At 36.6% G+C, this 17,643-nt stretch overlaps 1 protein-coding gene across 1 annotated transcript; it reads left to right on the forward strand.

The window, feature by feature from the left end:
• Window positions 1-15,901: 15,901 nt before the first annotated feature.
• Window positions 15,902-17,299, forward strand: LOC143581555 (nicotianamine synthase-like). Its single transcript, XM_077064317.1, has one exon. It carries the CDS (start codon window positions 16,220-16,222, stop codon window positions 17,201-17,203), a length of 984 nt encoding a protein of 327 aa, XP_076920432.1. The 5' UTR covers window positions 15,902-16,219; the 3' UTR covers window positions 17,204-17,299.
• Window positions 17,300-17,643: the final 344 nt, after the last annotated feature.

Below are 17,643 nucleotides of genomic sequence, written 5' to 3' on the forward strand. Positions count from 1 at the left end.
TTTAACGAAATAAGGGATCAAATTTCAGTCTAGTCAGGGAGCACTACGTTTTAGAAAAGATCCTAACAGGAATCATACTAACTACGTGACTGTCACTTGGATCCGTGTTTAGCTGTATTATGACATAGAGAAACAGGTTGTAGGCATGTATATAACTTAAATGGTTTTCATCGTTTCTGTGATACGGATTAAGGTTTAGTTGAGCTCAAAATTTTAAGTAGGCAACAACTCAAAGATAATGATGCCTTCTATCTATTCTCAAAGCGTATTTGGCTATACCCAAGTCACCCCGAATTGACTTCGACCCATAGTGTCTGATTAACTTGTAGATACTCGTTGTCTGCTTCCCGTTCTTTTCTTACTCCAGAATTGAGAAGTCTTGATTGTGACTATGACTCATAAGTACTGAAAATATACACATTTTTTTTTTTTTTTTTTTTTTTTTTTTACGATACATACTTATAGACTTCGGAGTACTAAACCACTGCAAGTCCCGAATCTGGATCACTGCAGTGTCTTGAAATGCTTTCTTTACGGGAATCAGAACACTCACGGGCTCGTGTATGACTGGGTAGTCGCTTTTCTGCCTATCATTCGGAAAGATATGTATGAAGACATTCAACACTCTTAAGGAGTTTCCACGTAAAATCGAGTAGTTTAAGTTAGTATCACCTACACTTTTACGCACCATAAAAATTACCATGACATACAATGACTGTTCTAAAGCCTTTTAAGCTTAATAACTTCACTAGTTAAGCACACACAATCAGTATATATATCATTTTCCAAGGTTGGATCTATTTTCTGTTAAACATAGCACATTTACTTCATACGAAGTAATAGACTTGAAAAGTAATTTCATTTCCCATTAACAAAACTTTTGACTTCAGTCACCCCGATCAAGTCAAAGTCTTCAGGTAAACGGCAATCCTGAAGATCCAATGGATCAACTGGACCGACCACATACCAGTATGTGTCCTTCTAACTATGTATGACCGACTAATTTTCAGCGACAGAAAGAAAACACACCATAACTTCCCCGGTCACTTTCAGTCATCTGGTTAATGGCGACCCTCATTTTCTAAGTAGAAACGAGGACCAAAACATATCCGTGGATATGTCCGTCAAACGGAGGTAACCGACTAATTTTAAGCAATAGTGACGTTTTTTTTTTTTTTTTTTTTTTTTTTTTTAATAAACACAAAGACATGGTTACTCGGGATTGATCATCCCGTTCAGCTCAATTAGGTTTTGAAATCTGGATTTATCAAACGCTTTTGTAAACAGATCAGCAAAATTTTCCAGTGTATCAACCTTTTCGATCTTGATCAGTTTCTTCTCAGCACAATCCCGTATGAAGTGATGACGAATGTCAATATGCTTAGTTTTACTGTGCTTCACGGGATTGTTAATTACTGAGATGGCGGCAGTGTTATCAATTAAAATAGGAGTGAGTAAGAAATTCAGACCATAGTCGCGTAATTGTTGCTGAATCAACAAAACCTGAGAACAGCAGTTGGATGCTGCCATGTATTCAGCTTCGCATGTTGAGATTGCAACTGATGTCTGTTTCTTGCACTGCCAGGAAACTAATCTTCCTCCAAGAAACTGACAGCCTCCTGTTGTCGACTTCCGACTCTGATTGCATCCTCCATAATCAGAATCTGTATATGCCACCAGTTCAATGTCTCCTCCCTTTGGGTACCACAACCCTAGCTTCGGCTTGCCCTTGAGATACCGTAGTATCCTCTTTGCACCTTTCAAATGAGATTCTTTCGGATTTGCCTGAAAACGTGCACAAAGACAAACAGCAAACATTATATCAGGCCTAGAAGCAGTTAAATACATTAATGAACCTATTATCGCCCGATACAGAGTTGGGTCCACATCTGCGTCACCATCTGATTCAGCGCCCAATTTGTGATTGACGCAGATTGGAGTGTCATATGGAGAACTGTCCTCCATCTTGAATCTTTTCAGCACATCATGAACGTACTTCGTTTGATGAATGAACATCCCGTCCTTCTTCTGATCAACCTGCAATCCTAGAAAGAAAGTTAGTTCACCCATAGCACTCATCTCGAATCGTTTCTTCATGACAGCCTCAAAATCCTGACACATGGATACTCTTGATGCAGCAAAAATGATATCATCCACGTAGACTTGAACCAGCAGGAAGTCACGCCCTTCTCTCTTCACAAACAACGTACTGTCGATCAAACCCCTTTCAAAACCATTTTCCAGCAAGTAGTCTGATAACGTTGAATACCAGGCATGAGGTGCCTGATGTAACCCATACAACGCCTTGCTCAACCTGTATACGTGATCAGGAAAGTCTGGGTCAGGAAAACCCGGAGGTTGCTCAACATACACAACCTCATCAACTTTCCCGTTTAGAAACGCGCTCTTCACATCCAACTGAAATACCTACATCTTTTTAAATGCAGCAAACGCCAAAAACAATCGAATCGCTTCTAACCGGGCAACAGGAGCGAACACCTCATTGTAATCAATACCCTCTTGCTGATTAAAACCTTTAACAACCAGCCTCGCCTTATTTCTTACGATAATTCCCTTATCATCTCTCTTACACTTGAACACCCATTTTGTGCCTATAGCGTGCACATTCTTTGGTTTTTCAACCAAAGTCCAAACTTCCATTTTCTCTAACTGAGCCAACTCTTCTTGCATGGCTTCGACCCACGAGCTGTCCTTTAAAGCCATTTGATAATTCTTTGGTTCAATTTGGCTTATAAAGCAGGAGTACAAACATTCATTCATTATACCCGTTTCTTTTATGCTTGTATAAACACAGGTGTGCTCATTCAAGCTACTTCTGGTTTGTACACTGGAGGACACATCACCTATAATATTCTCCAATGGGTGATCTTTGTGAATTCTCGTGGTCGGAACAGCACCAACATGCAAATTATCTTCCAAATTTGAAGAGATCTCATCTATGGTTGTTTCTGGCTGAGAGTGAAAAGGATTAATAAATTCATCTTCAGTTGAGGCAGTAGGGGTACCAATAGTGTTTGATGTGGAAGGTTGAGATTTCTCAATCAGCTGTCGTTGCAATAGATTCTCTTCCTCATCAAATATCATCTTCGTCACAGCTCTTTCGTCTTCTTCAGAAATTTCTAAATCAGGTACGTTAAACGACTTAAAGAGCTTAACATAGTCGAAAAGCTCAGCAGGTCCATTGCTTGGTTTTGGCGATTGGTAAGTAGTAATGTCGGTGTTACAAACCACCTCCACCTTGCAAGTCGAAGTATTGAAGACCCGTCTGTTGGGAGTCCCAACTACATAACCGACTAAGATTCCTTCATCGGCTACTTCACCAAATTTCGAATTAGTCTTCAAAATCGAACAAGGAGACCCAAATGGTTCAAGACCGCACAAGTTGGGCTTCCTTCCATGCATAAGCTCGTAACAAGTTTTTCCAAGTCTCTTAACGGTTAACACCCTATTCAGAACATAGCAGGCTGTAGCAACTGCTTCAGCCCAGAACATCACAGGAAGCTTCGAGTCTGCCAGCATAGTTCTGGCTCCTTCAATTAACGTTCGGTTCTTCCTTTCAGCCACTCCATTCTGTTGCGGAGTATACGGAGCGCTGCATTGATGTTCAATTCCTTTCTGAAGACAGAAGATTTCCATTTCAAAGTTCTTGAACTCTGTCCCATTGTCACTTCTGATGTATTTAACTGATTTACTCATGACATTCTCAACTTTTGTAATTAGATTCTTCACCATCTGAGCCGTCTCGTCTTTCGTTTTTAGAAAATATACCCACGAGTATCGCGAGTAGTCATCAGTTATCACCAAGTAGTAAGAAGTACCACCTAGACTTTTTACATTCACGGGACCGAAGAGATCCATATGAAGTAGTTCTAGAGTACCGGCAATTGAATTGATCTTCTTGGTGAGATGGGATTTCTTGTGTTGTTTTCCCTTCTTGCAGGCTATGCATTTGTCTTCAAAGTTAAAACTTTTTAAGGGAACGCCCATCACAAGCCCATTCTTGACAATGAAGTTCATCTTCCGAAGATGAATATGTCCCATTCTCCTGTGCCACAATTCTGATTCTGATTCGCTTGCTTTTGTCATTAAACAAGATTCTCCGGTGGTCATTTCAGTAGACCTCATGTCCATCACATATGTATTCGTTTCACGTGGAGCTTTCATTACTATCCATTCGTCTGGTATCTAAAAACCAGGCTTCAATACTATCGCTTCATTCTTCGTGAAATGGACAGTGTAATCTTTATCACAAATCTGCGACACACTCAGCAGATTGTGCTTTAACTCCTCCACAAAGTTTACATTCTCAAGTGTCATTCTCCCATTCGACACTGTTCCTCTACCAGTAATCCTACCACCGCTCTCACCAGCAAAACTAACTCTTGCTCCCTGAACAGGTTTTAAATCTTGCAACAAGTGTTTGTTGCCCGTCATGTACCGGGAACAGCCGCTATCTACAATCCAAAGATTGTTGGCAGCCCTGTTCAACTGTTCCTGCACAATAAAACAAAGAGTTAGAATCTTGGGACCCAAGACCAATTGGTCTTGGATCGATACGTCCCGTACCCTGGCTTTCTCAAGTTAGCATCAGGATAATTTCTGTAAGTCCTGTTAGGAAATCTCCTTGCAGATTGAGGGTAAAGTCTCCCAAACCTTTGTGAATTGTAAGTGTTATATCTTGTGGTTTGGTTGTAAAACTGAGGTTTGTTTTTATGAAAACTTGAATTCGTTACATTTTGGCATTTTGTAAAGTTTTAATTTTAGCAGTAACAAAATGACGCTTATGCTCAGTTTTATTTGGCTTCACACCTCTGAATCTCGGCTTCAAAGGGCAATCTGCAACTAGATGTCCTAACTTGTTACATCTAAAGCAACATCGACTCTCCATTTTCTTGTCAAATGTTGGTTTGGATGTAGAGGCAGTGTTACCAGCCGTTCGTCTCACATAAGGTGGGACGTACGGATTGAGTGTAGAACTCTTTTTAGAAATTTTACTTTTATCTCCACCGGTGGGTAACCCTACCTTCTCTTTTGTCTGACCAGATTCGGACAACTTATCCGAATCCGATGAGACTGGACTCGAAACAGAAATATTCACACTAGAAACAGGCGAACTCGTTTCGCCACAGCTAACACTTGGTTCTATATTTGTAACATTGATGGGAGTTGTCTGAGTAACCTCGAAATCAACAGATTTCTGAACACTCGGATTATAAGTATAGTTGTGGTTAAAGGGTGGTGGAACTTCGTGATAACCGATTCCTCCCCTCTTTGCAGAGGTACCTTGATCACTCACGAGGTGATCAAGGATGGCCGAGGAATTCCTGAACTGCTCAAGTTTGCGGTTCAGTTCCACCACCTTCACCTGGTGGTCAGCAATCTGTTTATCCCGATCAGCAATCACTTTAGTTTTTTTCTTCTAAAACTTCATAACTAAGATCAATTATTTCAATTTTCTCAGCAAGTTTAGTTTTTAAGCTTTGAATGTCTTTTTCACATGCTTTTATTTTAATTTTATAACTTGTTTCTCTTGCTTTCGTAAAATGGTGATCTTCTTTAATAGTTTTAAAATCAGCATCTAAACGGACGTACTGATCAGTCATTGTTGTTAGTTGCTCAGAAAAATTTTCACAATTAGTACAAATATTCTTATTACTTACCTCGGAGCGAGTGTCCTTGTCATCTGCCATGAAAGCTGTTTCTTCTTCAGTAGCTTTCTCATTTCCATCAACCTTCTCACATTCTTTAACTTCAGCCTCAGCCATGTTCGCTTGCTCACCAGATTCATTTGAATGCAGGTTCCAGTTGTATTCACCTGCCTCTCTGGTCAACATGGCATTAATCTCTCTATTAACTCCAGAGTGTTGTGTAGGCCGACCTTGTCCACGTTCAACTCTTTCATTTCTGCATTCTTTGGCAAAGTGCCCGTATTGCTGACAATTATAGCACCTTACCTTAGATTTGTCGAATCCAGGCCTACCACCAACAAACTTTCTCCCAGTCTTATTCATAAACCGTTTTACTCGCCTCACAATCATTGCCATTTGCCATTGCAAATCCATCTCCTCCAGATCATCAGCATCGATCTGGTCGTAATCCTCATCCAGAACAGCAGGGTCCACAATCTTCCCCTGGATGTAGTTTTCGTAGGAAGCAATAAATGATGCATAGACTGCAAACTGCTCCTCAGCAGATTTTACACTCATAGGCATCTTGGTATAATTATTGCTTGAGGCATTTGCAGAGAAACCACTTGTGGATGCATGAGGCTTTGAAGTACTTGATCCTCCAGCAATGAAACAGACATCACCATTCGAGTTTACAGAAACGTTTCCTTCATGAGAAGAGTCAGAACCTGACTCCCCTTTTGAGTAATAAGCAGCAGATTCAGGCCTCGAACTTGAGCCTGAGTTAACCTTTGCACCATACATTCCAGGGTCTTGTATCTGATCTGTTGGTGTTTCTTTTCGAACCATATTAAGCTCATAAGTTCTGAGCTTGTTTACTGCCGTTTCCAAATCATAATTCCGAAAGTCTCTGTCTTCCCTCATAAGAACGGTGTACATTTCCCACTTCGGTGGGAGAGCATCGAGAAGCTTTTCAACGATCTCTTCTTCTCGGTAAGCAATCGAATAATTGCTAAGCTCTGTCATTAGATGATAGTATCTAGTGATAATATCATCCAGTGATTCGTTCTTCAAAAATTTGAAGACGGAGAACTGGGTCTTCAAAAGTTTAATCTTCGATGCACGGATACCCACATTCCCCTCGAATCTATTTTCAAGAGCATCCCAAAGCTCTCTCGTAGAAGTGTACTTTCTGAAAGTGTGGAGAACCTCTTGAGGAAGTGCCATAGTTATAGCTGCATGGGCCTTGCTCTCGGCCTCATACATTTTCTTTTCTTCGTCCTCCATTTTGCTGTACTTCTTAACCACATCCCGACCTTCGTATTGCATAGTTGGGGGGGTATATCCATCCTGGATGCACACCCACATTTTTGCATCCTGGTATTTAATGTATTAGATGAATCTATCCTTCCATGCCACGAAGTCAGTTCCTTTCATCAACCTCGGGGCCTTAGTGGCAGACCCCGCTTCTACTTCCATCTTGACTAAATCGGAGATGTTAATTGACGACATCTTTGCAAAAACACGAAAACCCGAAAATTTAAAAAAATCTTCCAAACAGCACAGTAGGCGAAGTTAAGAATAACTTCGCTGAAAGTTAACTTCGCTGGAAAGTGTAACTTCGCTGGGTCTTAAATTCGCTTGACTGGGCGAAGTTAAAAATAACTTCGCTTAGAATGAGCGAACTTAGGAGGTAAGCGAACTTGGGAGGTAAGCGAAGTTGAGGATAACTTCGCTGAGGCGAACTTATGAGGGTAGGCGAAGTTGTGGTTAACTTCGCTTAATCCTTATATCTTCGCCGAAACCCTACTTCCGGTGACGGCAACTTCGCCTGAAGAGATAACTTCGCCCGAAGAACAAGGAAACTGTTCAGATCTGATTTCGTCAATCTAGCAGTTTCCGATCGATGTAATGGCTTGAAAATGACTGTCAAACACGAGTAAAACACAATCCCAACAAAAACACGTCCCGCGAATAGGTCAAACGAGACGTTTTCTACACCCGCGTGAAATCCCGAACCTCACAATCGAGCCGATGGCTCTGATACCAATTGTAGGCTCCTGGACGGATCGTACACGGGATGTCGATAACAACGCAGGTGCGGAATCCCTGCGTAGTTAGATACGAGTGCAGAATATGTTTAAACAAACACACGAACAATGAACCAAACCGTTGTATTGATAACCGAACACGTGACTCGAGGTCACTATTACAGACACTGACACGTAACACGTTCACTGAACAACTGAAACGAAAACCTAAAAAACCAACTCTCGAAACTGTTCCGCTGAACAGTTTATATACACGACAACTTCGCCATCAGCGAAGTTGTCAATAACTTCGCTGGTTCAACAAGTTCGCCTGAGCGAACTTGTTGACAACTTCGCACGTACAAAAACATAAACATAATCATAAACATAATTACATTACAGACTCGATTACAAATGCTAGACTATGAACTACTGACACACATGTACCAACAGCTGAGCACGTTCGTAGTTGGAGGGCATTCATGGAAGAAGACTTTGGCATCATGTTTCATGCGCATATTACCAGCTAAGTCTTTTCCATTATCTAGCATATTAACTTTTTATTTTGTTTTTATAATTTTTAGAGTTTTAGTTTTTGTAGTCCGTCTTTATTTTTATTTTTATTTTAAGTCGTTAGATACATTTTTAGACATGTTTGTTTGGTTTGGCCGCTTACGTTCGTGAGAGAAGGAGTCACCATTTGCTGAGCACGTTCGTAGTTGGAGGGCATTCATGGAAGAAGACTTTGTCATAATGTTTCATGCGCATATTACCAGCTAAGTCTTTTCCATTATCTAGCATATTAACTTTTTATTTTGTTTTTATAATTTTTAGAGTTTTAGTTTTTGTAGTACGTCTTTATTTTTATTTTTATTTTAAGTCGCCCTTATCCTTGCATTGAGGACAATGCAAAATTTAAGTGTGGGGATAGGATATTTGAGTCGTAGTTTAAATCGAGTTTAAATTTAAAAAAGAAAAAAAAATTAAAAAAAATGAAAAATTTTTAAAAATGTCCCTTGAGTTAGTTTTTTGCGTTAAAGTGGGAGATGATGATATTTATCGGGAAATTGGTTTTTCAAACTACTAATAATATGAGATAAATAAAAGAAAACGCACTTAACTTGGGATGTGTCGGTAGGCTCAGCCTTGAAAATGAAAGGGCAAATTTGATAAAATGGTTAAAACGGAAATCTTTTGTGGGTAAAGCGTTTTGTCCGTGGAAAATAAGTAATGAAAGGTCGGGCCATACTCAAGCCTCAATTATTGGTATGAAAAGTGGAAATGTCATAAATTTTAAAAATCTGAATACATTATAATATGATGCTTGGGTAGGTTTAACGTTAGAGTATGCCGTGTAGCCTGTGATATAAATTTAAAACTGCTAGTTTAGTGTTTTACACCTCATCGGCGTATGGTTTTATAACCTTAAATCTAGTATTGATGGGATGCTTTGAGTCCGGAAACCATGGGTCTGTATGCAATCTATTCATCTGGGTATTCACAATTCCTAAGTGGGGTTGTGGATATTTAAAATTAATCCAAAAAGAGCAAACCCTTATAAGTCTATAAACATGATCACAAGAGTACAAAAGTACAAATTTACTACAGACTTGATCATCCACGTTGTTAGCCATGTGGGGTCCCCTTGCTCGCGTCTCATTACCATTAAGAAACGGACCACAAGGGACACGCTACACGTAAGCCCTACAGATTAAATTTTGCATGTTCACAGTGATGGATTTGGGGTATTGCTTGATAACGGGGGTATGCCATGTTGTGGGGAGCACTAGCTATTAATTAATTGAACATTAATCGTATCTAATGGCTGCTTGGTAGACTTTGATGCTTAAGCTTAGGTGGATAAACAATACCCTTGATCGTCTTAACTATTTATGAAAAAATAGAGCAACAAAAGTTTTAATTCTACTAATTTTGAGGTTTAAGTCAATTTGGGGTGGTCTGGTCTGGTAAAAGCTGAAAATAAGCGGGTCTTAATTGTGTAAACCACTGAGTAATAAAATTGTCGGATCTTATTTGTCCCGGTAAAGATTAAGGCATGGGTTTAAGTGGACAACAATATCGGTGATCGCGGTTTATGCGTTCTTCTAAGCTTTAAAAATTAACCTATATGTTTGTTAGACTGTAATTTTCCGATTCTGATCCAACTGCATCAGACATTTTTAGGGACGAAAAAAGAGTAAGTGTGGGGATATTTTATATACATCTATTTATACATCTCGAATCCCGTGTAAAGTTTTGTTTATTTAATGTTTCGAGTTCGTTTTAGTTCGTGCTTCGTTTATCTTTCTTTAATTTAAGTTTTGAGTCAAGTATGTTATAGTTATCGTGTTTTAACTCTTTTAGTATCTTGCATGTTTAAACTTAATTATTTCTATCATTTCATGCGGAGCTTATGTTCGTTTTGTTCGTCAAACGGTTACGTGATTGCTTCACTAATGTTTTGTTATGTTTTCATATATATGATGGAGTGGAGAAGCAAGGGAAACAAGATCTAGAAGGTTCTAAGCATTACCTGGAGTTCAAGGAAGAATAATATCAAGATTTGGCAACAAATAACAACAAATAACAAAAAAAATCGGAATTTCCCTTTTGAGGGCGCCGCGCCGCGCTAAGGCAAAAGGCCTTTCCCGTCGCGGGGCGCCTAGGCCTTCTGGTCAGCCAAAAATTGCAAGCCCAAACCGATTTTCGTTATATAAACATCTTTTTGCAAACCTAGCCGAATCTAACAACAAGTGCAGCCGATTTTGAGAGTTTTTCCAAGTATTTGAAGGTGATTTGAAGCTAGGAACTAAGGAGGATCAAGAGAGCTTTCATCCGGGTGTTCGAGGATCAATTGCAAAGGGTTTTATCGCTCTAACTTTCGTTCCTTGTTCATTATTTTTCATGTCTTGCCTCTTTGTTTTTAAGACTTGATTAGGATTTTTTAAAAATTATTCTAGGCTAGACTTCATGTCTACCTAGGTTTGATGAACATGTTTGATGCATGATTCTGGCTTTGGATAATTGTTTGATTATGGTTTTGTTAATTTAATAGTAAAGACTTGATTTTGTTTTCATGATGCGTTTAAGTATTTATTATCTTGACTGATTATTAATTATTGCTTCACATGGATCTTGCTTTCTATTGATTTTGTTCTTTAGATATTAGGGTTCATGTTTAATCATTACTTGGTGTTTTGATTATTATGGTTGAATATGCCTATTAGATCATAGAAGCTTGTTAATCATTGATTAGGATTTTAAATGCTTTGCTAAATTCCAAAAGCTGTAAGGTGAGGAGTTATTCATGTCTTTTGGTCAATTGCATTGCTAGGATAGATAGTGACAATATTCTTGCTTATTGTGTTGATCCATGTTCATGATGTCATGTTAAGTTTATCAAGTTATCTAGGGTTTAGTGTTTCGTAAGATTGCTTGCTTTAGATACTATTAATTAACTCTAATTGATGACTTTGCGGAAATCAATAATACTGATATCTTATAATCTAATAATCGTTCTTTGGGATTTCGTTTGATTCAGTCAAGGGTCCTTTAGGGTTTGTTAGATGAATACGTTTAGAAATCAGTTTCCATAATCATGTTATTTGTCCATTGCTTGATGATTGTTGATACATGGGACTCTTACCTAGGTAGATTCCTACTCTGATTGGTTTCGATCTCGTTATTAATTGCTTTTTTTCTCATTTACTTGTTTATTTAATTTCTTAGTTAAATCTTAGTTTAAAAATCCTCCTTAAACATTAATAATAAATAGTAGTGTCGTAAGTCGGGTCTAATTAGCTAATTAACGTAATTTATAGAGTCCTGTGGGGTCGATATTCCGGACATGCTTAGCTTTAGTACAATTGATCGGTTCAGTTGCCGGTGTTTTGTGTAGTTGAGTCTTAAGTCTAGTTTTTATTACTTGTTTAGTTTAGTTAATATTTAATTGACTGTTTTCACCACATCAGGCCTTTATAGCGAATTGATCCTTTTAACGAATTGGACTTATAACGAACTGGACCTTATTCGTTTGGCCTGGTTAACGAATTGAACTTCTTAGCGAATTGAACCCTTATAACGAACCAGTCCTCTTAACGAATTAGACATTATAACGAACTGGTTATCATAACGAATTGGATCTTAATGAATTAAGCTAATTCGTTATCTTTCCTTAACGAATTACTTGTTAGTTCGTCCTTTCCCCGCTAACGAACTAGGGTTAAGTCAGATAATGTCAGAAAAATTCTCTGACATTCCCTTACCTCGTATACTTTTCCGGCTTGATTTCCGGAAAATCGCAATTTCGCCGGAAAACCGCGATTTCGCAGGAAAAATGAGTTCTCACTCGTTTTCCACCGTTTTTCTTCCCTTTCGATCCAGATCTGAGCTAGGGTGACCCCTAAGCTCATCTTAGGTTCGGTTTATACCCGATTCAACCCGGATCTTGTGACTTTAACGGTTTAAAGGTGTCGGCTCGTCGTTTCGCTACTAGATCTAACGGGTTTGGATCTCTACAATATCATACTATCATTACCTCGGTTTGATGCTCGGTTTCTTGGTGATTTCGGCTTGAGAGAGAGAAAGAGAAATTAGAGAGAGAGAGCTTAAGTGTGTGTTTTGATGGTGTATGGAATATGTGTGAAATGAATTAAATGGGTGATTTAAGGTTTATATAATTATGGATCATGGGCTTAAGCCCAAGTCCATAACCCATATCCGTTTAACCCAACACTAGCCCGACTCGTAATAACTCATATTTCATTTTATTAACCGAAACTAGAAAAACGGGACGTTACAAAAATGTGGGACTGATGACAAAAATATTATCAGATAGGATTATTAATTGCCAACTGCAAAATGATAAGATTATTAAAATCCAATTCATTTTTTTTTGTTTGGTTTACTAATAAATGCTAGAGGGGCTAGTATGCAAGTAGAATTGTTACGTAAGTAGTAATTGATTTGAAAAGTATAAGAAAAGGTGTAATTAGTAATGATAGTACGAAGATAGTAACACCAATAAATCTTAAATGTATATAAACGAAAGTTCTCTAAATTCTTTTAAGTCATTAGATTGCTTTATTTTTAAATGAAGATTTCTCATTTATTTGACCCGAATTCATGGGTACGGGTCTCACCAAAACCAGATAGCCCTTAAACGGGTTATAACATCTCATTATATTAAAAATTAATCTTATTAAGTATTTGATATGAAAATATCTTATAAAATAGGGATATATCAAAATTAATATCCATTTTTAAAAAATGATATTATTTATAATTAAGAAACAATTTTATAGTAAGAAAAATAAGCGGGTCATAGGTCTCACTTAACCCAGATAACTTTTAAACCGGGTATAACATCTCATTTATTTATAAAACATTTTTGTCATCAAATCCTAAGTATATTATTAACTTTTTTTACAATAAATGAAATTAAAATCCAAAAAAATATATAAATATTATAAATGAATGATGTAAAACAACATACGATGATGTAAATAAATTACAAAACATGATGCGCGTGCAAAAAAAAGGAAAAAAGAAAAAAAAAGGAAAAAGAAAAGAAAACCTATAGAACTAAGAATCTTAATCTTAAATATATATAAACGAAACCTTAAATGCTCTTTGGTTGTTTCCTAGAATCTCTCAAGCCACTAGAATGTTTTATTTGTAAATGAAGACTTCTCATGCATTTGACCCGAATTCACGGGTATGGGTCTCACTAAACCCAAATAACATTAAGCGGGTCATAACTTCTCATTCTATTAAAAGTAAATCTAATCAAATATTTGATTTGAAAATCCTATAAAATAGGGATATACTAAAAATTAATATACTATTTTTTTAAGAAAAAATAAGTGGGTCAGATGTCTCACGAAACCCATAGCTTTTAAACGAGTTATAGCGTCTCATTTATTTGTGAAACTTTTTCATCATCAAACCCTAAGTATATTATTAACTTTCATACAATAAATAAAATTAAAATCCAAAAAAATATAAACATTAGACACGAAAAAGAAATACAACCCCCATAATACAGAGAATAAAAACTAGTAAATAAATAAATAAGAAAAGAAAATTAGGGAAAGAAACAGAAAGAAAGATGATCAGTTTTTGTTACAACTTGCATTATACTTTTGAACTTCCTCCTATCTGATAAAGACCAAATTGCTAAATTTTGTGAACCACAAAATGTGCAATAAACGGCCGTTGTTATCTTTTTAGAATCTGAGTGTGAACACAAAAATATGCGAATTTAAGATAACACTCTAACTTAGTTTGTTATCTTTTTTATATGGATGCATGTTTGAAATCATATCACTATCACTTAGTCCATCACTGCCTTAGTTTTCACCTAAAGACCATTATTATTATAAACATCTTGACTTTTTAAGGAGTTCTGCTTTGAATTCGAAACAACAATATATGCATTAGGGCTTTTGAAGAAGGTTAAATGATAGCATGACTATTATTTAAGGAAAGACAATAAAAATTTTATTGTGTCATTTCCCATATATTAATTATGAGAAATATTTTCCCTCACATTGTTACTGTTTAAAATCATTTGGTGCAATCGTAGTTGTATCCCATGCGTTCCTATGTATACCATTCACTTGCTTATGAACTCGTAGCTTCACCGGAAGCTATGAAGGGGGGGCTTGGCCCGGAAAGGGGTAAGCGGCCGAGTTGCCAAAACAACATAATGAAAATCTAGTCAATTAGGCTACATGATCTTTGTTTGCAGCACTTCTAACTATTCAGTTAGCGTCTTTCAACTAATGAATCATACCTTTCAAAGAACTAACTTGGGGAAAGGATTTTGAATTCATAAAATGAGTCAACTCTATTATAGGTACAAATAGTTTTCATGCTTATACAAAGCGCTTCTTCATTAAGCTTTCGAGCAACTCTCAGTTGTCGTATAGTCGCCCTCAAGAACACCAAGAGCCACTCAGCCCCTACTTTAGTAATTTTATACTATTTATTTTTCTTTAATAACTTTTGTAATTTCATCCTTTAGAGTAATAGTAAATTAAAATACAATATTACAATGAAATTAAACTTTAATTTGAATTTTAATAAATGTTACTGTATATCTTACTAGTTTATTATTATTATTAATGTTTTTTTATTTCCTTTATATAATTATGTTTTACGTTTCGATTTAAATATCGGGTTAACACACCGCAATTTGCGTCGTAGTTTAACTTATTTATGTCTATTTTTTTGTTTGGTTTAACTATCATGTCGCAAAACGCAAGTCCCAAATACTAGTTAATTTTATAAAACTCATGTAACAAAGCTTATAACATTAATTATTTGATTTTATAAAAACAAGTGAAGATTAATAGTTACAACAATACATCTTTTGCCACTTCTAGGCGCATTTTTTAAATGAATATTACCCTGCTTCAACTTAAATTTACTTAACGTCTCAAATGAAGCATGGACCTAGCATCTGTTGGGTAAAAGACAGGTCTTCACTATTCCGTTAACTTTTAGTTAATCACCATCTCATATATCAATCGTTTAAGTTTTGGTAAAACAATTACACTATTAGATATCCATCTTATTAGACATTTACAAGAACAGGTAATTGAATTTATTTGTTTAGTTCAACTTTTTATATAAAAATAATTATGTACTAAACCTAAACCTTTGTATGTATGTATCAATGTATGTATGTCATTTCCTTTGGTTTGAAAAGTGACATATTCCCCTAGTAAGACCACTTTAAAGGCACAATTGCTTCTTTTTCTTTCTTGTGGAACTCTTACGTTATTATTTTGGTTGCAACATCGTTAAGCACTTTATTACCCTCATAAGTTAATTAATCAAATGTTCTAATGGATTTAGATTCTTATGGAGATTAATATTTTATAAAGGTGTTCTTAGACTTCATATACGAATGATAGATTGGTTGAACACGTATGTCAAATCATAGTATCTATGTCAAGAATGAACTAATGTTTCTTTCATCACTTTCTTGTATCCGAACATTCCTATATTAAATATGTAGTTACGTACACCTTTAGAAATCTAACACGCGTTCTACACATGAAAGTTATGCTCCTTCAATTCGAATTGATAAAGACAAACATTAAGTTCAATTTACATAAGCATACAAATATCTTAGCCATATAGCAAATTGCTTGTTCTTGTGTTTAAAAGTAGAATGATGAGTTCAATATTTTTAACATAACATAAAATATTTATAAGTTTTGTATCCAAACAGTTTTTGACATAATTTATAGAGGGCTGGCCGTGGAGATAGTCTAAAAAAGAAGAATCTACTTCCCCGATTTTTCGAAAAACAATTTTCATTTTAAACTTATTAAATAAATTATATTTTTAAATGAAAGAAAGCAAGGTTCATCCCTTTGTCTCCAAATCATTGTGGGACCATTACACTTCCATAAATAGGCCACACTCCCCTTGACAATATACACCACACAAAACCCAAATCCTTTCTTATTGTCTTCTTGACCCTTCCTTTCCTACTACTTGACCAGAATCTTTTCTTTTGTCCTTGACATGGGTTCACTTCACGAAGAAACCAATCTGGTAGACAAAGTGTGTGAAATATATGCCAAAATCTCCAAACTTGAAACCCTCAAACCATCAAAAGATGTTAACACTCTCTTCACCGAGCTTGTAGTTGCATGCATCCCACCATCTTCCATCAGCATAGCCACCCTTCCACAAAGCATTCAAGAAACCAGGTCGAAACTCATCAAACTTTGCGGTGAGGCCGAGGGCCATCTAGAGGCTCACTTCTCCACTCTTTTAGCCTCTTTCACAAACCCTCTTCATCATCTTGATGTCTTCCCATATTACAATAACTACCTCAAACTTAGCCAGCTCGAATTCGATATCCTCAACCAACACTACACGAGTAAACAACCACCAAAGCGCGTTGCATTTGTCGGATCGGGCCCTCTACCCCTCACTTCAATTGTCTTGGCTTTGTATCATTTAAAGAGCGCCGAATTCCACAACTATGACATCGACCATTCTGCCAATATCATGGCTTCTCGTCTTGTTTTGCCTGATCCTGACTTGTCCGGAAGGATGTTCTTCCATTCTACAGATATAATGGAAGTGACCGAGGATTTGAAGGAGTATGATGTGATTTTCTTGGCCGCACTCGTGGGGATGGATATTAATGATAAGGTTAAAGTGATTGAACATTTGGCTAAGCACATGGCACCCAGAGCCATCTTGATGCTAAGGAGTGCTCATGGTGCTCGTGCTTTTCTGTACCCGGTTGTTGAACCGGACCATCTTCAAGGGTTTGAGGTTTTGTCAATCTTTCATCCACAAGATGAGGTGATTAACTCGGTTGTGATCGCACGCAAGGACTCCTTACCGTTGGAAGTCGATCATGATCACAATCATCATCATAAGCTCGAAATGGGATCGATCTTGCCTTCTAGCTGCAAGTATTGTGACTTCCAAGCTTTTAACAATCCTCTGAACAAGATGAATATCATTGACGATTTTGAAATGGATGAGTAGATCGATCAACCCTCTATCAAATTTGTATTGTTGTAATATATATATATATATATATATATATATATATATATATATATATATATATATATATATGCCGGTGTGTGTTTGTGCTTGTAACTTGTGTTATTTTGTCTCAGATTTGTAAGAACGTGAAATTAAGAATAAAAGAATCTTATAATTGTGTTTTGAGTGCCAATTTCTAAAATTCAAGCATTTGTTTTCAAAATATATATTTTTTAGGTGTAACTAAATGCACCACCTTCATACCATTTTTATGAGTAGTGTTAATTATTTTTAACTTTTTAGTTACTATTTTCATTTAACATTTTTTATCTACGTGTTAACTTCTTTAACATTATACAGTACAATGTTGTATCAAACAAAAAATATTAAGTTTTTTTTTTCTATACTTTTTTGTCTTTTATTATTATTAACTAATT

This window comes from Bidens hawaiensis, unplaced genomic scaffold, assembly GCF_021521415.1.
Source record: "Bidens hawaiensis isolate Kalapana, Puna unplaced genomic scaffold, B.hawaiensis_p1.1 tig00031101_1, whole genome shotgun sequence".
Taxonomy (NCBI): Eukaryota; Viridiplantae; Streptophyta; class Magnoliopsida; order Asterales; family Asteraceae; genus Bidens; species Bidens hawaiensis.